The following is a 23,887-nucleotide window of genomic DNA, read 5'->3' on the forward strand; positions in this document are numbered from 1 at the left end:
TCAGAAGTAGACCAAGAAAGCTATGGTGAATTCCCTTAGAAGCAGATCCTCTTGTTATTGACAGTCAATTCAATATCAATGGATCAAAGTCTTTCAGGTGATTCCAAGCATCTTTTCTAAAAGTTGCAAAGAAGAAAATAATCTTCAAGCTCATTTACTGGCATATACAAGTTTCTAGAGCACAATGGAAACCCTGCATAATTACAGATGACCAGATTCTGTGCAGCTAAGGTCATGTCTTATAAGATTCTTCTTTCATTTCTAGCTTTAAACACTTTTGCATCTAAATAGTCACTCCTGCCAAAGCAGGGCACTGAACACATACTGGTAAGCAAACCAAAGTCTCAGAGATGAATGTTAATTGGTGCCTAGGTAGGGACAGACTGTTTCTGCACTTTTACAACAGAGAATCAGAAAAATAAATTCCTACTGCTAGTTAGGCCCAAATTACTGCCTAAGAGACCATCAAGAAAATTAGGGAAGAAGGGAACTTCCAGAGTTAGCTTGGATATTTCAAAAGATGCATTAGTAGATAAGGAATGTGCAGTATGTGTGCAAATGTAGCAGCCACCTTGTAGTATAAAGAAGATACCGCCCACATGACAAGCTGTAAAAAAACAAAAACAAAAGTGGTGCATCATCAGATTATTTACAAAATTTTACATGCAGGATCATTTTTTCTGCTTGACAACAATTCTGAAATGCTTGTAATTATTGGTGACAAAGGATGAAAAGGAAAATGCCTGATTAGATGACTGGCAATTAGAAAATAGGCTTTTGGTCAGTTAAGCAAATGTGATCTGGAGCCACTAGTGTAAAAATGTGACGTGTCCCAAGGAGAAGGGTTACTTTTTAAAATAAAGTCATGCTTTGAATTCTGTAAGAAGCAAAAGGCAGACAATCAATCTTCTAATTCAAATATATTCTAAAAACATATAACTTACTTGTTATTTGTTACAACCTACTGTAATTGGCAGACACAACCTATTCTTGCACAAGCCAGATATGGAATGGGGCACCTGGAAATGTGTTTAAAGACTGCTGTGAGTACACCAATGATAGGAAGCTCCAAATTGAAAGGACTCTCCTAAAACACAAAACTGTCAGCCAATTCTCACAACACATCACAAATGATTGAACCCACCAAATACTGTTAATTAAGATTTGTTTCACAAATGACAGCTACTCTCTATGTAGCCTTGGTAATTGAGGCAAGACATTAAATTGAGGCCTGGTTTCTGCTGCAACCTCTCTGTTACCTCAAAGGAACAGGATGTCTTTCAAAATATTGAACTGATTCTTTATATCAGTATACAAAGGAAGTGGACAATTTATGAGGAAGTCAAACTGAGCTGTAGTTCCTTTTGGTTTCTACTTTAATACTGAATTCAGCATAATAGCACTCATGTAGCAATCATTACAGAGGGAATTACCCACCAAAGCAAACAGCAGTCATATGTTTGTATGGGAGTTCCGCTTTGTCCTCCTGATACAAGGAAGTGATAGCACCCTATGAAAAATTTTGAGCTGTGAGCCAAAAACATCAGATGCAGTAAAATAATTTTGATGTCTGCCTGTACAGCTCAGTTGATGATCCCATTGTAAAACAGCAACTTCCCACTGTAACAGACCACCCACCATCAGCCTGTACCACAGTGAGGTTCTGCCACTGCTCTTTAATTATACAGAAATCTTCCCAGTAAGACACTAAGGAAGAGAGCAGTAAGGACAGATTGTTCCCAAGACACTGTTGAAACCTGAAACAGATGAGGGCTGTGATATTTCCTGCCTGTTGTTACCAGGTTAACCTTTTACCTGCAGGACTTGCTGCTTCCATTTGCCCAACCTGTGATAAGCTGAAAATGAAATCATTTTGACAGCTATAAAAGGTCAGTTGTAGAAACAACATATTTGTTTTAGCTCAGTATCTTACCTACAGCATCTGCTATTCGTTATCATACTAGTGCATCCAGAGGGGGGAAAAAAAAAAAATCAGATTCCTAATTTCAGTACAATACGGCTGATACTTTGGAACAAAGGAGCTCACATCTTACCACAGCACATTTGAAAATAGATCCTCCTGCCACAAGAACAGAAACTGGAGATGACTTGACAAAATTCTTGAGGATGCACACATTACACCTGAAATAAGGAGGGAAGGCGAGCTGAAGACGACCTTCCCAGTACTGTCAAGCAAGCATCCACAAGTAAATGGAACCTTACAGTCCTGTGAATAATACAAACAGGCATTAACACACAGCAAACTCTTGTAGTCAGCAATGGTTCATCAACCTTTAACTCAGAGAAAATCTGACCTGAACTCTGTAAGACCCTGCACAACACTCATGTCAAGATTTACAGGGTTTTGTCACATTTCATGAATGTCAATAACCATAGTATGTTTAGGTGATGCCCTACTGGACTCTCAACACAGATGAATGTGCCAGGGAGAGGCAGTCCTCAGGAGAATTACCCAGAAAAGATGAGCCAGTAACTGGCAGTTACTTGAAATAATGACTTTCAGTATAGGGTTTTTTCCCCCAACGTGGTAACAAATGTAAATTGGTTGGGACATCTCCAAAATAACAATTTTTCACTGAAACCAAATCTCATGCATAGCTATGATGAACTTAAAAGATTTTCTGTTATTATTTTGCACTTATATTTTTGAGAATACTTGCAGACATTTCAGAGATGTGAAATCTCTGTAAAATTACACAGATTTTACAACCAAATTGGGTAAGGTTAAATAGCTTCTCAAATGGAAAAGACATCAGCAAGTTGGGTTTGTGGTCCCAAATGTGCAGTTCTCTGAGCAGTGATTGAGATGTCTTCCTCAAAGAAACAGGCTTGTACATTAAAAAGGGGGAAAAAAACATGACCTACAGTGCAAAGCCCTTAGAGGACTTTGTGCTACAACTACAGCATATAGCAATAAATCAAACATTTCCAGGTGTACTAGTTCAAAGGATATTCCAATTGCCCTCATTACTACTGACCTTTTACTAACACAGAGTGCTGACCTGAGCTAGCGTTGAATAATTCCCTGCCACAGAAAACTGCTGTTGCAAAGCCGAAAGAATATGTGAGATACCTGATATAACAAAAAGATAACCAGTGGCACATATATTCTTTCCAGGCATGGTTTATTGAAAACACACCAAATTGTTATCCTACATACCTGGTTTCTAACAAGCATTCTACTTGTCTGCATTATGGAAAGATCCTATAATAATAATACATTCTGTCACGGTAACATTTGTTCCATGAAAAGCATAATCCACCTTTTTTCCTCTCCATACTGGTAAAATCAAACCATTCTAAGTGTTTCAATTTATAGTACAGTGTAAATACAATGCAAAACCCCACCAGTCTAAACTACAGAGAGAATGTTGAGCAGTATTACAGAAAACACATTGTTGATTTATTTTTCTTTTTTATTCTCCTACCATGAAAATTTTAAGGCACATGATAGTTACAAACACATTAGCTACTAATTACCAGTAAGCTCCTTAGTCTAGTTACTTTGTTTTTCTTAAAAGTAAGAACCAGATTGGCAGGCCTTGTAGTATCTGCACTATCTTCCTCCTCATTTGCAAATGGACTTCCTAACATCCTACCCCGATGTAAAACTTAAGACAGAATAAAAGAGATTCATAACAACTTTCCTTTAAATGCACTAGATTAGTTACTGTACCAAAAAATCAGAGGATTTCTCTGACAAAGATAAGGAAACACCAGATTTTATGGGCATTAAAACAAGAACACTGCGAGAAACTATGCCTATATAAACACCTTCAAAAACTGAGAGAGTGTAATCCAACCCAAACAGCACAAAACTTCTGGCTGAACTTGCTGGCACACTATAGCTTACACTGAGTGGGCAGCTAGACAGAAGGGACTGTAATCAGTCTGTAATGTGCTCATGTGGTTTCTGAAGCTTTACTTACTCCAAGCGTTTAAAATGTGCCTCTCTCTCATAAGTAGCCAAGCCTGTAAGCTCAACTTTAAGGCAAGTAACAGAAAGTAACTCACCACCTTCAAGCTAACAAAATCGCTGTAGGATTGAAAACTGCTTTGCCCAGCATAAACCATGCATGCTAGAAATCATCACTGAAAACTATTCCTCTGAGTTGGCAGGAGCTTACTAATTGGCTCTAACAAACATGCCACCCCCACTTCCTTAACGCATCACTTAACAAGTCAGTTCCTAGTCCCCAAGTCAGTCCCTTTTATGAAGTCTTGGCAAAGGAGACAAGATTTATTTTCCTAATATATACATTTAGAATCTGTGGGTCTGAGTGCACTAGTGTAGAACCAGGGACACTCAGGTATTCTGCCCATAAGACTTCTGGCTGCCCAAGCTGCTCCCTGGGGAACATTTCAAGCTGGCAACCACCTTTGATTTGTCAAGTTACACTTACGGCTAAATTGCTTTTTAGCTCCAACACAGAAACAAAATGTCCTTACATCTTGCCTTTCTGCTGGACGCTGCACAGACAGAATCACATAATCCTTAGAGTTGGAAGGATAAATCACTCATCCACTCAACAGCCCAACTTCATGCTTACCTGGCAGTCTTGACACACAACATTAAGTGGCCCTATCAGTGTTGTTTCTTGGTTTTCAGTTTTGTTTAACCTCCACAGCCTACTGAATATGCCTGGGCAGTGAGCAAGCCATCTCCCTGGGATGAAAGTTCAGCAGTTAGTTGCCATCAGAAATCTCTTCCATCCCGTTACCTCAGCCCTTACTGGGCGATCAAATTTCTTCCTCCTCTTTATTAAGAGTCTTGCAACACCCATCTTTTCCTTCCACAACCACCCCTCCCACTTAAATTTCTGCAGGTACAAATCTCTCCTACCCCAGCTCTTTGCAGACAGACTGCCTCCAGTTTTCACAGTGGAACCAACAGGAAAAGAGGAGGTCACATACCTGAGCCCTAAAAAGCACTGCCTGCCTTTGAGCAGGAGCCTCTAGACCATACTGCAGCATTAGTTACACACACTGCCACTTTCCCTTCTTAACGTACTATCCCTGCTGCCAAAACAAACTCAACAATTACTGGTTTATTTACCCACATTCCAGAAGAGCTCAACCAGCCCAGTCACACTTGCATCAAGAAGGAGAGATATAAGGGCAGGTGTGGACACACATCCCACCAATGCATTCTGGAAGTTGGCATGTGGCCACAGATGAAAAGGACATTGGATAAATCACCGAACTAAGTTCAAAGTATCTTGCTAGACATTTTGGCTTGTGAGCTGATAGTACAAGGCGATAGTCTCATATGCAAGTCATTCCCAGCCCATTTTCTTTCCTCATCATCCGAACAACAGCTTGGTGAGAAAAAAAATAAACACAGTAACGTAAATGATACATTATTGGTTATTGCTACATACCGAGAAATTCATCATAACTGTAAGGCATGGGAAGGACAAAAGTAAGATGTTGTTTCCTAGGAGGACGTCTTGGCACGTGGACTTGGCATTTCACACCTCTTATGTACTACCCTTTACTTTTTTGCTGCAATAAACCATGCTTTCACCTCTGAACCATCGGGGCTGCCAAGAACACTTTATCCCAGGAGAAAGGAAGAAGAAGAGTTTGCTACAATGAGCCTGGGCAGCCAATGCCATCTAACCTGACAGGGAGGTTTGCTTGACAGAGGATGCAGTATAAATATGAAAAGGTCTTTGGGGGGGGGGAAGCTGGATAGGGTCTGAATTTGCTTCTCAAGTTTTCCTTAGTGTTTTCAGTTTGATTCACTAATGACAGAGACAAAAACAGATACCCATAGATTTTGAGTGTCCTTGTAGTGCCCCACTGAGAGTCATATGATACCTGGCACAGGAGGTCATGGACATAACTGACCCCTAATCACATCACTTCCCCCTTTCCTGCAGTTTTCTCTGTTAACCTCTTGCTGGCTTTGAAATATTTGTACAGCAACTGAATTACAAAGTCTTAGCAGAGACTCAACAGTCAGGTCTTTATTTTAAATGAACTTTTGCTCAGACTCCTTTGGTAAATATATGGTTTGAAGTAGATCAGGGACAGACTGACAGCATGGCCCTTTTCTTACACTGTTCTAATTAGCTACAAAGCAGGTTCCGTTGCTAATTACTGAACGCTTTTAAAAAAATCCTTTCATATACAAAAAGAATACACCAAGTACATAACCAAAAGTGATATAAAACGTTTCTGTGTAGCTTGGTTAAAAGGGTCTCCGCGTATTGGCAGAACAAGTATGAAAAGAGCACCATTGATATAATATACAGTCAGACTATGTATCTGGTTTCATCGCCAAACTTTATGTCTACACACAGAGACACTGCCTCTGACACAGATGTTGATAATCACAGATGCATCTCTGCTTCCCTTGATCTGCTGAGCATCTTTGGCCCAATAGAACTCTCATGCAGGTGAAAACCCCACAAATAGTTGCTATCTTAATTTGCTCTGAGCAACTTCACCTTCTCTATGATCCAGAAGTGACTACTGCAATGTACATAGAAGATGAGGGTCAAAAGGGAGGAGGGTGAAGGAGCACATGTATCATCCAAATCACTGACAGCTTCTGGCATCAGTCTTTTTCCCTGAATCAACAAATGCTTCCCTCTCCTGCAAACTACTTTACATGGTTTTATTAACCTATCCTCTGCACAACAATATATATATATAGATATATAGATTTATTTATTTATATATATGTATTCATGTCAATTTTTTAATATACTCACGAAGATAGAAAGCTCTTGGTACTTGCTTTTTTGTGTTTTTTTTTTTTTTTAACAAAAACTTCAAATGCTTACTATTACAGTAATATTTTGGGTGAGGCAAGGTTGTTGGATATTTCCCCTTTTTAATTACAAAGGAAATGGCAGGCACTGAAAACACCAAATGATGTTCGCTAGGCTCAAAAATGTGCTTTCCAGTCACACCATTTTTAGGAGCTTATTTAGAATTAAATGTGGCAACCAAACAAAATCAGCAAAAGCCCTCTGATGCTTACTAGTGAGATATTTGGTTCCTATTCTTTTCTGCTGCCCTCCCTTGACCAATGCCTGCAGAAAATCAGTGATCTAAAGTCACTTAGTTCGTGGCATTATCATATTCTGTATATGCAGCGTATGTTCTCTGTTCTCATGAGGTAAATTTTCTGCCTTATCCAGAGCACGCCATGGCATCTAAGAGGAGAACATTTGCACATGGATGATTTTCATACCACCTAAAATATGTAATCTCAAAACAAAATCAAGGGAACACAGAAATGATGATGATTTAAAAAATGTCTGATCTGTTCCCTTTATGGCATTTTCCACCAGGATCTATGGCCCAAAGCAAACATGGATCCAACAGTGATAAATTTACCATCAAATATAAATGACAGACCCCTCTAAAATGTACAGTATGTTCAAAATAAGACATCCTGTGAAGAAGCTTCTATTTCTTCCAATGTGTTGACAGCTACAGCAAAAGAAATTGTTAATTGTCATCAATGCAACACTGGTACAATTAAAACGTAAGAGCTCCTTACTGCAACCTCTGAGAATAAGAAAATAAAAAGTCAGCCAACTCCATTTCTGAGCATACATTTCTGAACTGGGGACACTAAAACCTTCATGTGGAAATAAAAGCAGAGCCATTACAGAATTCAAAAGGCAGAAGTACTGTACATCAGATTATAACGATAATATAGCACTGTGATTGATATAGCTTACTCTAAAAGCAGATTTATACAGCTTGCACCAATTTTGTTATCTACTCTCCAGTTCATCTGACCAGCATTTAATATTTTTTGTTCTGTATTTTCTCTCTTCATTGAAATTCAATAAACCCACTCAACATTCCTGCAATTCCTGTTGAAATAACAAAGAAAACCTCAACATTTTTCAAAAACCCTTTAAAAATGTTAGATTCACAGTTCAAAATACATCCCCCCAAACAAAAAGAAAACAATGGGACCCAAACCATAAAAGTGCTAATATCTTCATGACTACACCTAAGGTATCATTTCAAATATTCTGCAGTTCACTTATGAAGCTGTCCTCTTTGCTGCTGCATGACCTTCGCTTCTCATTCTTGGCACCTTCCACATGTAAGTCACCTAAGAATGCAGCAGCCAGATGGAACTTGGATTCTCTTTTCTTGCTTGCTTTATTCTTGCAGGAGTGGGAGGGAGCAGGAGGCGGCTATGTCTGCTGGGAATGTAACTGATTTAAAAAGCAAACTGTCTCGCTGTAAGGCATGGTGCTCTGGGTTGGCAATGGCAGTCAGTTGTGTTTTCTCCCTGCATTCTCTTAGAATCCGCAGCCTTGTCAGTGATGCAGCGCCCTCCAGATCGAAATGGCAGTGGTGACTGATGAAATCCTCTGTGTCAATTCAATGCTTTTTTCTCCCCCTCAATTAAAAAAAAATGTGGTTGGACTCTAGCCCTGCAAAATAAAGCCAGAACCGATTAATACCAGCAAGCAGCACGGCATTGGTGGTGATCTCCATCACCCAGTGGTAGAACAACGAATGGAAATCCCAATCTATCCCCAGTATATGGGCTTGTTGAAAGGTCTGACTGAGAGAAAATGAACAGAAACTTCATTCGAAGTCCCACCCATAAGCATTCACTGCTAAGAAGAAGAGTGCAAGACTGGAGGTGTACAGCCACTGCACACATTTATCCTTGCCCTCTGGCTGAGCCAACAAGGCTGACTACACAGCACCGACCAGCTGTGTGAAGCCAGCAGGGCTGGGGCCTGCTCTGTGGTTACACAAGGGTACCAGGGGGTGTTAAAGACCGCTCTGGCCAAGCACTTCCAGCCCAGGAAGAGAAACAATCTGCAAACACGTAGCACTTGTACTAGAGTCTTAAAAGAAGGAGAAGCATTTTCGGGGAGACCTCAGAAATGAAAACCCCGAACATACTAGAGCTCTCTCTCCCACTACTGCATGTGATTTCCACGTCTAATTATGGGAGTGGATAACATTCCACTTTTTGGAATTTGGGCCTTAAAGGCCTATTGTCCATTCTGATGGGGAAGCTGTCCAGTGTCTTTGCAACTGTTTCTTAGGTGTTCCTTCAGCCAGCCAGGGGCACAAAATCTGCTTTTCCAAATGGGGCATCATATCTCACAGTGATGGATGGTATAACCAGGGTAGAAGACTGTTTAGCAAAACAGCGGGAGGCAGATTAGCAATGGCAGGAGTAAAGAAAGGACAGTGACATTACTAAGGGACTTGGCTCATGGCAAAGGCAGAGAGCTAGAATGAGACAAAAAGGCGCCTTTCTTTAACAACAAAGAAGGAATTGAGAAGTGGGAGTTGTGGCTTATCGTTATACGTGTAACCAAAATCACCTCCCCTTGCAAAGTAACTGTGTACAGGCAGCAGCCTTCCTGCAGATGGGCAGGGCCTTGTAATTCTAGAGAACCTCAGGGGACATCCATAAATAGAGAAGGATATGCTTTTTTCTTTTAGTCTCAGGCTAATCCTTATAATGAGTGTGAAGGGGGAAAAAAATGGTTGGAAGTAGGAAGGCACTATTTAAATTCATTCCCATGGCCTACCAGGAGAAATCTTTCACATTTTGGCTGACAGCCAATCATTCAAGATACTACTGTGCTGTCTAGTTATTTGACAGATTATTTTTTAATCAAACAGGGGTGTCTGATTGTGTCTCATTAAAGACACAATGAATAATATAAATACAACATTTTCAAATGTATTTTCATTTCTCTGAAAGGGCTCAGTTAGCAGTTAGCCTTGAAGAGATTCCACAGCTAAACAGATCATGCACAAGACAAGTTAATCACTAGCACCAATTACCATTAAAATGACCTACCATGCATGCAAATTAGACCCAGGAGTCAACAGGCTGGGGTTTAATGTCACGAGCATCCACCAGATTCACCGAAGCCCTGTTACTCCTGTTAATGTTTTTCCTATTTGTGTCATTCTGCAGCACAGGGTGAGGAGTTAAAAGCAAAACAGAGCGGATTAATAAAACAAAACCACCAAACAAGTCAGCTCAAAGGAGCACGAGGGAAAATTAGTGGTGGAGAAAGAAACAAGAGCAGCAAAGGCACAGTACCAACAAGAGCACTTGCAGCAGCCAAAGGCTGCACTTCCCTGCCATCATTATTCAAAATGCTTGGCCACTCTTGAGCCTCAAAGCCACGGTTATTGAACAGTTTACAAACCAGAAGACCCCAGAGTTCTCTATCACAAGACAGGGAAAACGAAGAGCAGCAGCTACTCAAGACTTTGCTCCAGCTGAGAATGCAGCTGTGACTGCTTTTGAGGCATGTAACAGGCTGAATTCAGGCAACCCTTTATCCCTAAAACCAGGAGGCAGTATAACTACGGCAGGTACATTACCGAGGTGAAATATTTTTTATCGTGGTCCTCTAAAAGCAAAGCAGCTGCTCCCTAGAACTCTGGGTTGTGCTTCACCTCAGACATACACTGGGAGTTTGGTCTGAGTAACATGATTTTGAAAATCACCTCCATGAACTCTGAGTGGCAAAAATAACAAGTATTTGTTAACTCTTCTGCCTTAGCCTATTTTCTTTGGAAAGACATTTTCTGTCAAGCTTGTACTGATCAAAATACTTATGTCACTTAATGCATCTGTTCTCACTGCATCCTCATAACACACTAGAACTGTTATGAGGGGGCAGAAAGTTTATACCATTAATACTGGTCTGAGCTGGGCCATCTCTTGTCACTTCAGAGCAACGCTGGAGGAGGGAGCACACACTGAATTCAGTAATCAGGTTGTATCAGTTGCAAAAAAAAAAAAAAAAAGAGAGCACAACCACCTCCAAGTGGCAAGGTGAGAGTATGCTCTTCTGTCTTCACCAGACCCTATCAAGCAGAAATGTAGTGGGAAGGTTTAGCCAGCTAGGTGATCACTAGTGGATTACTTTAATAGGTGTCACCACACGTCTGGACGTTGCAGAGAAGCTGCAATATGACTAAATAGGAAAACTGTAACGGCTGTTCTTTATCGAATTGCTTTCTGAGTGGCAGAGGCTTCCTAAACAATGTACTGCCCTGATATTCACTTATTTCTAGAACTGTTCAAAAGAGAAAAGGGGTGGGAAGTGAGCTACCCGCTGAATCTAAGAGATCACTGTTTCAGATCAGCCACATTACTCTAGACCATTTACTCAGGGCTCGCTGGTTCAAAACAGGAAGCCATGTTTGGCACTGCAGAGTTGACACAAGACAAGGAGCAATTATATTAAGAAGTTTAACTGGGCAGCCTCCAGCAGGATGCAACCATACCCAGAACTGGCAAATTGAAAAGGAGTGAACTGTGCTTAAAACTGCAGCTGGATTTAAGTCATTCTCCAGCATATACCTTCACAGAAAGGGAGGACACAGAAGGAACTGCATGAACAGGCAAGTTAACATAGGCAGACTTATACAGAACGATATCTTCCTGGTCCACAAACTATAGAAAGATTTTTCTGCAAATCACATTTTAATTTCACTTCAATACGGCATGTTTTTCTTTCAATTGACTCAAGTTTAATTGTTTCCAGTGAACGCAAATCACCTGGATTTTCTGATATTATCAGCAACATGCTGAAGGTTATTAAAGACAGCTTTTTATAGACTAACAATAGTATTTCCTATCACTGATTCTTGGTTCACTGCATCTTTTTTTTCCCTCTCAGAAATGACCTACCCAGGGGAAAATACAAGCTTGTTTTGAGGCCAGAGAGAAGTTATGGCCACAGCAATGTTAGAAGCACTAAGTAACTTTTAAATAAAAAGATCTACTGAAAAAGCATAGCAATGCAACAGAAATTCAACAGAATCCACTAAGATACTTTTGCACACAACCCTCAAGGCAAAACGCTTCATGAAGAAAGACTGCTGTTGTTGCTGTTAAATTAGAAAATGGTCTAAATTTGTTTTTAGAAGGCACACACTCAGAAGTACGCACATCTCTCCTTCCTCTCCATCTCCTTGGCCCATGCCCACTGTCTACAGTCAGGAGTCAGAGTGAGTGCTGCTGAAATGAATGCTGCTCACCACGCTGCTCTAGACAGATGCACAAGCTGACACGTACTTCTCACGGTGAAAACAAAGCAGTGTGATGTTCTGAAGTGACTGTTCTCAGAATAAAGACTGAATACAGTTATTCACTACAGGGCAAGGGAATGCTGCCTGCACAAAGATGACAGAACAAAAACTTTATTTTCTTACAACCTCATTCATTTACAAGAATATATCAACTGCCTGCATTTACTTCTGCACTGGAAAGCAGTATTTTGTTTTTATTTCTAGTTAGCCAGTGCTAGGTTAGGAAATGGTGCTTTGTCTTAACATTAGGCAACAAAGACACCAAAAAAACCCTTTACAGCCCTCTAGTGAGTAACTACCCTGTTCTTGCTGAGAACACCAGGCTCTGTTTCTTCTGAAGGCACTAACTAGCACTCAGCAATAAAGGGAATCTCACTTTTAAGGGTTCTTTCTCTGAGGCATCCCCTGTGTTATCGCTGGTCTTGTATTTGCGCTCCTTGTCCCGGTGATCGATGGTAGAGTATCCATCTGAGGAGGAATAATATGACAGTTAGGCATGAAGCACAACAAAGAGCAAAACAGAGCTGATGCTAGCAGTATTCTTCAGCAAAGAAACAGGAAAAGAGACCATCAAAACCCAAAGATGCTGGTAGCGTGCTTCTCACATACGCTCTAGCTCTGAGATTTTACTTTCACCGGTTTAAAACAGAAAAGCTTTTTTTTTTTTTTGTATCACTGCCAGATGCTGGCACTCATTAGCAAGCAGAACTGTTTTCATCCCAACCTACTGCAGTTTTGTAGTGTGCCTAAGGAAAGCAGCAAGTTGTCATCTCAAGCCCTGTGGCTAATGAGCTCCAAATTCAGCTCAAATCTTGTGTTCCTTGCTTAGCAGCCTGATTAATTGGCTGTGTTCATTCTCTGAATGCTCTGCAGCATGTTCCCACTCTTCCTGAGCCTGACTATTAACAGGACATAACAGTAATTTCAAATAGCCCCTTTCAGTGCATTGAGAAAAGGAGACTGTTGAGTTGGAAGAAATCTTGATGCAAACTCTGCTGTGCTAGGACTGCCTTTCATTCCAAAGCAGCACCTGATGCTGCTTTTTCTCCTGACAACTAAGAAACAATATGAAAGCGTGATTAGTACACGGAGGAAAAGTGTGAGGGACCATTATAAAGAAATAGCTTTACATATTTCAGAACATACTCTGCCTTGAATCAGTTCAGCCAACACAAACCTGAATTTATTTTCCTGAGGCATCAGATTTCCCTCATTATCAATTACAAATAGATCGTCTCCTGCTCTGCTTTGACAGCATCGTGACCTGGAGTAAATGACACTCGATCTATATATTCCTGTAGGCTTTTGTTTTTACCCATGTAACTGACAGATCATTAATGTTTTCACATTCTGACAAACTGGGTTCTTAGAAGACTACAAAAAGGTTCTTAGGGAGCTACCCAAAATGTGCATCTCTTGGCACAGTACTTGCCTGCAAAATGTCACTAAGAAAAAAAGCTTTTTTGTGGGGTTGCCTTGGCACAAAGAGGCTCTGTTTGCCCACACGACAAAAGCAGCTGGAGTGAGTTGTTCCGAACAGTCACAGCACAGTTCTAAACGACGTTTATGCTGGTCACAGTGAAGTTAATTTTAAAAGAGCTCAAGTTTTCTACACATCTCAGGAATCAAAGTGCAGACAGACCTGAGGCAGCACTCATGACATCATGGCTAGTAACATTACTTACCCATGCTGCTTAAAAATAACTAAGCAATTGAGTTACACACGTAGTGCACAGATTTTCAAGCATTGCTACACAGAACTTCACTTACAAACATTTGTTGACAACAATGAAGTTAACATTACTGGCTATTCCTTTTGAAAAAAAAAGTAGAACCCAAAGCCTACTAGTTGCATTCAGTCACCCAGCCAGAATTTGTGGTGGAATGCTAATCAATAATTCTCTTCAGAATGTCTAGCATGAATACTACTAGTTAAGTTATATATTAAAGATTCATCATTCATTTAGGAGTAAATTGTTCACATAGGTATCTACACAAATGATGGAAGCATGCTGACTCACAGTAATTTAAACACTCAACTGAGAGGTAGATTCTCACAGTCAAATTTTAATTATACTCACAATGGTGTAACAGATCACTCTTCATTTCTTTACTAGTATCGAGGGTAATCCCAAAACATTTTAAAATCAATTGCTAAGACACAAAGGGAAACCTTAAACCTACCCCCAGAAAGCAAAAGCCATTAAGGTGAAGTATGGCAGCTGTAGTATTTCCCAGACAGCAACGTCAGAATAAAGACATTAATAATGAAAAACTTAAAGTATGGCAGTTCTTCAGTACTAAAAAAACAATCAAACAAAAAATAAAACCCCATGCTCAACAGGAATCTAACAAAGAATGGGCAAGAACCTTGTTTTTTGTATCCAAATTCCAAGATTTCGAAGTTTGTACTGTCAGCCCACTGTTGTGTGGCCTGCATGCTAATGGTGTTGCACACACCAGTGCTAATGGAGTATGTGCTTCTGAAAACCAAGCACTGTGCTACAACTCTGTCAAGATATGCAGCAGCAGAGATGGGAAGTTCATGACTGGACCTAATAAAATGAGTAATGTCTTGAAGAAGGCTGCATCAGAAAAGTAATACCTCCGTCCCCAAGGATCATACCTCTCCAGGAATAGTGACTACTGCTTCTCTCATGTTTCAGATTGATTCTGAGTAAGTTATCTTCTGAAGTTATATTCTGAACAGACAGAATGACTGAATTTACCTGGGCCAAGTTCATCCATAGGTATCATATCACGACTCCCAGTTTTCTCATTATCTGTAAGACAGAAGCATGGAATAACTGTAACTACTCAAGTTACGTTTGATTTTCTCAATACTGGTACTTCTAAATTAGTCTCAGAACCAGAGAGGTCCTTGAAGTATTGGCTGCAGACCTGTAAAAAAAAAAATTCAACTGCTATCCATTCAGAAAGGACAATTTAAGCTCTCCAGACAGCATATGAAATCCTTATTTTCTGCTTTGGACTAACTGCCATTTAACAAGCTTCTCTTAAGTTCCATCTTACACCTATCCCAAATTCTCCCAGATTATTCTAACTGATCATGTTGTTTTCTCAACTTGTATGCAGTATCGGCAGAGCACATTTTGCAAAAGAAGGAAAACTGCTTATATCCGGATAAATGGGCCGATCGTCTCGTTACTATGAATTAAAAAGCACTGTATAAGTAATACATTTACCCCTTCATGTCTTGCCCTCCCTTTCACTTCCCATAACACAGTTGTGGCAAATTCAGCAAGCAAGCAAAACACATACAGAAAGTGGTAACTAGCAGAACTGACCTTGACTTTTATCCACCAGCGGCAAAGTGCTGTCATCATAGCCAGACCTGCCAGCAGTACCTTTGGAACTCTTTGGAGTTGCAGAAACAGACTTCAAAACAAAAATTAGGTAAATATGAAACTGCTGTTCAGGGAAATCAAACAAGTAAAATAAGCAGTATGAAGCAAGATCACCTATTGCTTCTAAATCCCCTCCTGTTGATAGCATGGCAGTGGAGTTTTTTTTTTTAATATTTTCATACAGATTTGTTAGTGGAAATTTTTTTGTGTGTGTATTATCTAGATGGCTGCACTGTTGGTCTGTAAAAGGAGCTCAACCTTTTCAGAAGGGAAGGTAAGGAGGCTGCACGTCAAGAACTAGTGACTGCTCTGGACTGCTGCCTGAAATAGATTTCATATGAGAAAAAAAACAGTTGAGAAAAGACATGCTGATCCTTCCTTGAGCAAAGCCCACACATTTGGGCTACACAGCATGGCATACTTTCAAAAACTAAAAAGCTACATTTCATAGACCAGCAAAAAACCTATCCATGAAGTATGTGCATGATGTTATGACTGAATAGGTTACAACACATTTTTCCATTACCCAGAAGAACAGATTCAAAGCATGTAATCTATCAGACATTAGTATTACATTAAGAGAGGGCACCTTCCACTCAGGTATTTCATAACTACTAACTAAACCTAAGACCCGACATCTTTACCTGGAAGTGTGATTTGTTCCAGCCATCTTTCTGCAAAGCATTTCGTAACTCCTTGTAGCTCCAGATCATCTGAAGAACGTGAGACGCTGCTTTTGTTTCTCGAGGAGACTGGCTGATTTGCAAAATAAAATTAGAACATTAAATATCAAGCAATATAAGACTATTCATATGTCAACTTCTCTGCACCAAAACAATATACAAGAGGTACCTACTAATTCACAGAGCTATTCATTGGCTTATGAGTTTTAAGATGTATGTAAAATAATTTAGTGATGACTTCACATATATAAGTGTTTGTTGACAAAAGAATCCAAGAAGTCAAATTTTGCAGATTTTTGTGTTTTCACATTGCATGCCTGGGCAAGCACTGAGGCCAGGGTGCTCATTTCATTTTGTACTTGTCCCTAATAGAAAATAGATGGATTCCATCCTGCTTGGATTTATTTAGAGAAAAAAAAGAAACAAAACACAAGACACACGAAGTTCTGAGCTGCCTTTAGCCAAAACAATTACTGCACATCCTTGACCATTTAATTTAAAACAAGACTTCATCAATAGTAATCCTTGAAAGGATTGGTGACATATTCTAAGACATCATGTTCTAACAGGCTTTCATTCTCTTTTTTTTTTTTTTTTTTTAAGTTACAAGTCTACTGAAAGCGTGACTTTTTATTGTGTATATATTTGTTTAGCTACACTTCTGAAAGGTCAGAATGGCTTTGGAAAGCAAAAAACTACTTTGCATTGTGCTACTTTCAAGTTTGCAGTGAGTTTTATACATTTTGTTTTCAACTGTTACTCACCTTGACTTGCTGATAGCCACCAGCTTCTGAATGCCCTGTGTCTGGATCAGAGACCTTGCATTTTCTGAGCTGTCAGTAATGATTTCATGGATTGTATTCAATACAGCAACCACTGTATCCTCTTCCAGGTTCTTTGCAGATCTCTGCTGCCTGCTGGGCAAATTTCTAACCAGCTCACCCATGGCATAACTACCTGGAAAAGTGGAAGAGATACCACTGCTCAGCCCTATTACTAGGGCTTTCAGCTTCCCATCCTGAATGAAAAATTCAAGAGTGTGTACCAGGTAAAAAAATTTAATAATGCAAGTGTTTTGAACATCAAGACTGTAACTTTATGGTGCATTTTTCATTTATTATTTCAAGGTGATTAAGAGTTGATATCCAAAACAAAACTCCTTCATTGTGAATACTAAAAGGCTGAGAGGGGAAAAATGCAGACTTCATTGTGATTTTACAGCCAGCATCTATCGTACTTCACAATGCCTGAGGCAAAAAGCATCCAGTAGCTGCTGCTACGGCAACATATTCATGCTAATACACGCACATGGTTTATTCAACGTAGCCTTTTAATAGGTGTTCTGGGGCAAGGTGCATAGCCATGCATTTATTAACCTTCTTCCAACAAAGGTAAGAGTCTTTCCTCCTGGGTCCAGTTAGCCTTCACATCATATGGTACTGGAGAAAAGCTAAGGAGCCAGGAGTTTATCACTCCCAGGTGTGTGTCTGCACCATTCGCCTAGCTACACCTCTGAACTATTAAAAGAAAAACTTGATGTGTTAGGGCAGAATTCCACCTGGCCATTTGTTAGTATCAACTTGGATGATGGCCCTAAACAAGTGCTGAATACCTCCTGGCCTGACAAGTCACAGTTTAAACAGACATCAGTTAAATACAGAGGCATCCAGAGGAAAACTCAACTGACAGCCAAACCTTTCTGATTACGTGCACACAAATGCATATTTACCCCATTGGAAAGGAGTTAGTGAGCACTGCTGAAAAACTCATTTGAAGACTATGTCTCTGGCAAGTTGTTGAGTATCCAGCTTCTACAGTAATTGCCACAGGGAAGGTCATGATGGAAAAAAAAAAAAGGGACAACTTTAGGTTCTCCTTCATGACCCCAGGCAAGCTCAGGATTGCCACTCTAATCTCAATAGTGGGCCTAAGGAGGAACACAGCTGTCAGTAACCTCTGCATGTGACTAGTAGCATGGTCCCTGCCAGCTAGAGCTAAGGAAGAGACAAGCAGTCTGTTAACCCACCCAGTCGTCTGCATACCTATACATGCTCCCCTCTCCCGCAAACATCTATTTTTAGTCCTTAGGGATCTCTCTTAAACCATGGCTTGTTTGAACGGGCTGGAAATACATTCTGAGGTGAAAACCTTTCACTTGGTGGCTACACAGAATAATCCTGGATAGCAGTGATAGAAACTACAAACAAAATGAATCCTCAGCACAACTGACAAAAATGACATGTCTCTCAAGAGCATCCAAGATTCCAGCCTGCTAAGAAAAGTTCTAAAGATACCTATAAGGTCTTTATTGCGGCGATCCATGGAAAGGTTTCTCAAGGCAATTGAAACAGCCCTCACAACCTTGTCAGAGTCGGACTGGAGTAGCTCCACAAGCACTGGCAAGCCTCTCTCTTTCCTCACTGTTGCACGAATGTATGTGGACCACTGATCAAAACACAAGGAAAAAGGAAACAACACATAGTATCGTGAGCTCATATACCCACTCGTTCTTGCCTTTGGCATTTCTTTCAGTGCTGCAATTCATTTTTTTCTCCTGCGAACACCAGTTAAGATGTGTATGCTGATGCATCTGAAACATAACATATCAGCACCAAAGAGAAAACGATGTGGAGGTTCTGCCTGCAGCTTAGTAAGCTGATGGAGAAAGAGGACAGAAAGGGAAGGAATTTCATCTGCCAGCCAGCATCTGTTCTGTACACATCACAGTGTGAAAACACATTCCCCTGGATTAGGAAAAAGAGGTCATATGGAGGGAACAGTAAGGCATCTAAAGCATGTTATCTTCTTCCACCTTCAGTTTTGTGCTATTTTACTTTGTTTGATAGTTGATTTTAAAATAGGTATTCAAGACAGCTGCAAAACACCACCCTGCTGATCTTCAGGCTTCTGCTTGCTCCAAGCTTGCCATACAGTTCTAGAAGCGATCAGGTATATCTTTGAGAATTACCTGATTAGTACTGGGGATGGCTCAGAGAGAAAAATCAGAGGATAGTTCAGAGTACAGTTTCTTGAGCAGTCCGACAGCCTAATGAATTAAGCATTCACAACAGGACCATATAACAACAAGCTTTTCTGAAGGGATGTGGCAACAGTTAAGTAGTTTAAGTGGTAAAACCAGCTCATGGTTAAATTGTCATGAACTCAGTGACATCTGCACATAAACACCATCTGTTCAGAAGATGCAAAGCATCTTAAGTGGGCAGATGAATTGGAAATAATGTTTTCACCTTCCTCCTTCTTAAAGGGCACATAAATGCACAAGGTAACAGTGCACTTACAACGGACGTAGCTTTGTTCTTTACTTGCACCAAGTAATGACTAAAGAGAAGACTGCTCTCACCGTCCAGTTGCCAGCACTGAGATTCTGCAAAGCCCCCGCTGCAGCTTCCAGAGTGTTAAAGTTCTGACTTTCGGTGAGGATGGAGAGGTACAGTCGGACCACATCTGGTTGGTACAGTAATTCAAAGCCTGGAGGTGGGGAAGAGGACAATGGAATCAAAAGAAGTAGAGAAGGCATGTATGAACAAACATATAACATACCTTTATTTAATCACATTAGAGAACAGCCAAGATAAAGCTGTGCTACAGAAAGAAGGGCTTCTGCCATATTCAAAATATTTTATTCACTCTTGTGAATGCAGTGCATGTGGGAACTCATCTACAAGACATTCAGCTAGACTGAAGGTCCCTTTGCTTGTTGGCAAGTTGATCATTCTTTCTGAAATCTGTGCTATGCTATATAACTGTCTAGCAGGTTGAGTATATGTAGTGTATGTAGTAACAAGGCAGCATGAGACAATGACTGAACAATTCTTATTTTGCATCTGTAGACTATAAATTCAACTTGCACTCTTTTTTTTCTCATTCAAATCATTTCAGATATCAACAAACAGGTCACAGAGAGCAAGCTACAATCCCATCATCCACCCTCTTCTCACACCTACGTGAGGAAAGAAAGATGCAATATGTCAAAATGACTAGAATTCTCAACTGGTAGGAGCAGGGAGAAATACTGCCTCCAATTCAAATATTACGTAAAGAAGTACACCAGCATTGCATTACACTGTGAGACTGCAACAGACACATATTAACTAAGTATCCCCAGTCAATGCTGCAGCTTTGCCATTTAAGCATGTCAGGAATGGGAACTATTCCCAGCTCTGCCACGCATTTCCTTTTGTGATGCTGAGTAACTGACAGTAGCATCCATGTCTCAATTTCCTCATCTCAAAGGATTAGGATTTATCCATCTAACCACAGTACAGCGCGGCACTGCTTTAGACAAGGACTACAGTGGCAATTCTATGTTAGTAACAAATTGTAGCATATTTTCAAGCAATTTTACCTATCTTTTGTCACTAAGTGTCTCACAACACTGAACTGATGAAGGAAGAATATGCAAGCATCCAGTTAGAGCACTTCCCCATCAAATAGGATCCACAGCATTGTGCAGAAAATTTCAACAACAACAAAAAATAACTTCCCTAGAATTGCTGTGGTGAGTGCAGGAAGGCACAAACCACCTACAGACAACAGAGACACAGCTACAGTGACTGCAGCTGTAAGCCATTTCTGAACTGATGACTTCTGGGGAGTTTGCAATTAGCATGTGTTACTTGTAAAAACATTTCTGGAAAAAAGAATGGCATGAAAGCAAGCATGAAGGTATGAACGAGGTTGGGCAAGCAGTAAATGTGAAGCTTGTCTTGAATAGAAGGCTTTTTTTTTTTTTCCCCTACATACCGACAAAAAGAATGTTTGTCACATAACAAAATGCTGTCCCACGAGTGTACCATAACTCCAAGCAAGTTTTCCACTAGCTAGACAGGAAACCTACAAACAAATCATACCCTCTCTTCAATACTTTCCCTTCACAGATCACCCATTACTCAAATACATATTTTTTATCATATTTCAGGCATCTCAAATCAAACCTAGAAGCAAGAGAACTGAACACTGCTATTCTATCAAATGGATATACTGCCCAAAACTTTCTTTTAGAAATCCTCTGTTGCTGAAGAGGATTAAAAAGCCTTCTGAAATGAAAGCCTTACATTCCAGCTCTGTTTTTCCTTATTTTTCATCATAGTTATAGCTGTGGCACTACATCAGCCACAATCTCTCAAAACTCTGAACCTCATCTAATACCCATAAACACAAAGCCACGAACACCCTTGGATGTACAGGGCTTATTTATCCCACTGAAGACACACTCTGTCACCCAAGGCTTTCTTTGCTCCATACCAGAAAACTGATCTATGCATGAGCACCCACGAGCTCTGATGTGCTGTCTTACATGTTCCCTGTCCGGCTTCCTCACGTGCATTCCAGCACGGCTGCATTCTTTTTGAACTGCTGGATTGTTAACCTGCTCCAGACTGCTTTTACTGCCACCACTTGCTTGTTACGTGACACCTACAGATAAGCGCAAGCTGCAACAGGTGGCGATCCCCAAAGGCATCCTGCCAATCCATACCGCTTTCTCTCCTCTTCTCTGCTCTCCTCTCCTTGCACTGGGATCACTGCCCCCTGTAATGAATGCTTAGAAAAACTGCAGTTACATAATACGTGAAGCACGAACAGTTGTACAGCTATTCTCTGTTCCTTGAATAAGTCTGTGATTATCTGACTCCAGTATGACCTTCACATCACCTCTCTCCTCTGCTGCTTCACAAGGTGAATTGGCAATCCCAGGACTCCTCAAGAAATGACACTGCTGCCTGCTAAGTGCCTACTATTACTTTCCCGAACACTAACACTTAAAAAAATCTCTTAGGATAGCGTACTAGAATTTGGAAGCTGCATTATCTTACGGAACCTTTGCTGAAACATGAATCAGACATGCAAAAAGCAGAAAGTAGGTTCATTAATTTTCAGAGAAAATTCATACAGAACATGTATTGCATCTGTATTTGAGCTCAGAGTAGCCTGCCCATTGAGCAGGGTGCAATTCTGTAGACAGTCTTCTGACAGCTTTGCTGTAAACTGCCTGGCCATAACTGCAGCATACCTGGCAACTGCCCCATAAGTTCACTCTCTCCTGTGATTTAAGTGCAGTCTAAAATTTGCCCTTTCTGTTCCCTTCTGGTCAGACATCCTTCCTTCCTTCTCAGGGTATGAATGCTGAGATGCACACAGAAGCAATAACCCTCTCACCTCCACTTACCTCCTGCAGACAGAGCTGCATTCCAGTCACGCACCTCTTGCTCGCTTTCTGTCATTACTTCTCTTCATGCATGAAAGCCTCTCCTTTTTCCTACTTACTAATCTAAGAGCATCTCAAAAATGTCCCCCACCTCTGTTCAATAACACACAGCATTTCTTCTACCGATCACCAGTGCATTTCTGCTTCGGGCTGTAATCCCTTAGCTACTTTGGTGAGCGATTCCCACTTCATTCCATACGATCCCATTTTCCAACTATATTTATGCCTCCCTATTGACATCTGTTTTAAAAGGAGTTAATAAATGCTATACACCATATATGAATGAGACCTCCCTCATGTCATTCCCCACCTTGGGGGCCCCCCACCTGCTGCACACTTCCAGCACTGCATATAATCTGTGCTAGCAAACTGCAGGCAGGAGTTGCTAAACCAAAGCACAAGGAACGACTCTCATGGATAACTGCTCATTAGCAGAGATGAGGACCTAATAGCAATAAGGTTACTTCTCCACCAGAGAGTTTCTCCCTCGCTGACAACAAGCTGACACTCTCCATAAGCATTATACTCCCCTCAAAAGAAACAAACCAGTTTTGTATTTCCTCCATCTACCTCCTGTCCTAACGAGTCCAGCTCTGCTATTTATAGGACACGATTTGTCTGAATTATAAATTTCCTTCCAGCATTGCATGGAGGCCTCACACATCTTTCCACAAAGCGCTCCAAGCATGTTCCTGGGAAGCACAGCTGCTCTCACCTCCATTAAGCACCTGCTTCTCTTCTAAACTGATTTCCTTAATTTCAGGATCATCTTAATTATTTTTTTCAGGTAATGCTGCCTTTGTGCAATATATAGCTAATTGCTTATATCCTTGTTTTAAAAGAAAATGCGAAAAGGAGGGTTGTTAGCAATAGGTAATATAACCAATGAGAAAAACAGTACATGCTTTTCTTTTCCTTTAAAAAACTGTTACAGTTATAGCCCAGATTCAGCACTGCCCTACAAAAGATCATTTCCCCCAGAATAAATGAGACGTTTTCCTTAGGTTACAGATTTGTGTTGAGGTGCAATCTATACCATTTCCTTCTGGAAAAGCACGGGGATATATCTTTTATTGCCCCTCCCCCCTCCCCCCAACTCCACTGCAAAATGCAAAGCAAACCATTTGGCTGTATTAGCTTTTCCCTTTTAGATAAATGGAATATGCCTTGGACACTGATGTCACTGTGTCAGACATATTACAACATCTAAGCATTCTCCCCAGCTGCTGGCATAAATGTGTACACAAAGAAAGATCGTCCATATTAAACTCACCTTCACCAACATGCTGTGGTTTCAACCTTATGACAAAAGGAAGATGAGCTTCTTTGCATCCGAGTTGTCCAAAATTGGCAGTGGGGTTAGTTCTGTGTCATGTCTACCCCACAAAGTGCTGACAACTGGAGCATCCTTTGTGTGCCCACAGAACAGTAACAGCACCGACAGCAATTTTAAACCTGAATGTAAAAGACCTGAGGAATGAACTGAAGAACCAACCCAGCCCATTCAGCTCTCAGCC

At 40.5% G+C, this 23,887-nt stretch overlaps 1 protein-coding gene across 34 annotated transcripts in view; it reads right to left on the bottom strand.

Moving 5' to 3' along the window:
* Nucleotides 1-3,129: 3,129 nt before the first annotated feature.
* The window catches only part of ARVCF (armadillo repeat gene deleted in velocardiofacial syndrome), a 209,023-nt gene continuing 188,265 nt past the window's right edge, over nt 3,130-23,887 (bottom strand). For 25 of the 34 annotated variants that reach the window (XM_046901080.1, XM_046901078.1, XM_046901077.1 and 22 more), the window contains 8 exons: nt 19,506-19,633; nt 18,439-18,589; nt 16,909-17,101; nt 16,106-16,217; nt 15,402-15,492; nt 14,823-14,876; nt 12,470-12,561; nt 9,839-9,952 (listed from right to left, as the gene is read on the bottom strand). In XM_046901080.1, the coding sequence (XP_046757036.1) occupies nt 9,851-9,952; nt 12,470-12,561; nt 14,823-14,876; nt 15,402-15,492; nt 16,106-16,217; nt 16,909-17,101; nt 18,439-18,589; nt 19,506-19,633 (923 nt within the window). In that variant the 3' untranslated portion in view covers nt 9,839-9,850. Of the gene's footprint in view, nt 8,439-9,838; nt 9,953-12,469; nt 12,562-14,822; nt 14,877-15,401; nt 15,493-16,105; nt 16,218-16,908; nt 17,102-18,438; nt 18,590-19,505; nt 19,634-23,887 lie in introns of those variants that run through there. The other 9 variants (XM_046901082.1, NM_001398134.1, NM_001398131.1 and 6 more) reach the window with 2 other exon arrangements.

The sequence above is a fragment of the Gallus gallus genome, chromosome 15 (assembly GCF_016699485.2).
Source record: "Gallus gallus isolate bGalGal1 chromosome 15, bGalGal1.mat.broiler.GRCg7b, whole genome shotgun sequence".
Classification (NCBI taxonomy): domain Eukaryota; kingdom Metazoa; phylum Chordata; class Aves; order Galliformes; family Phasianidae; genus Gallus; species Gallus gallus.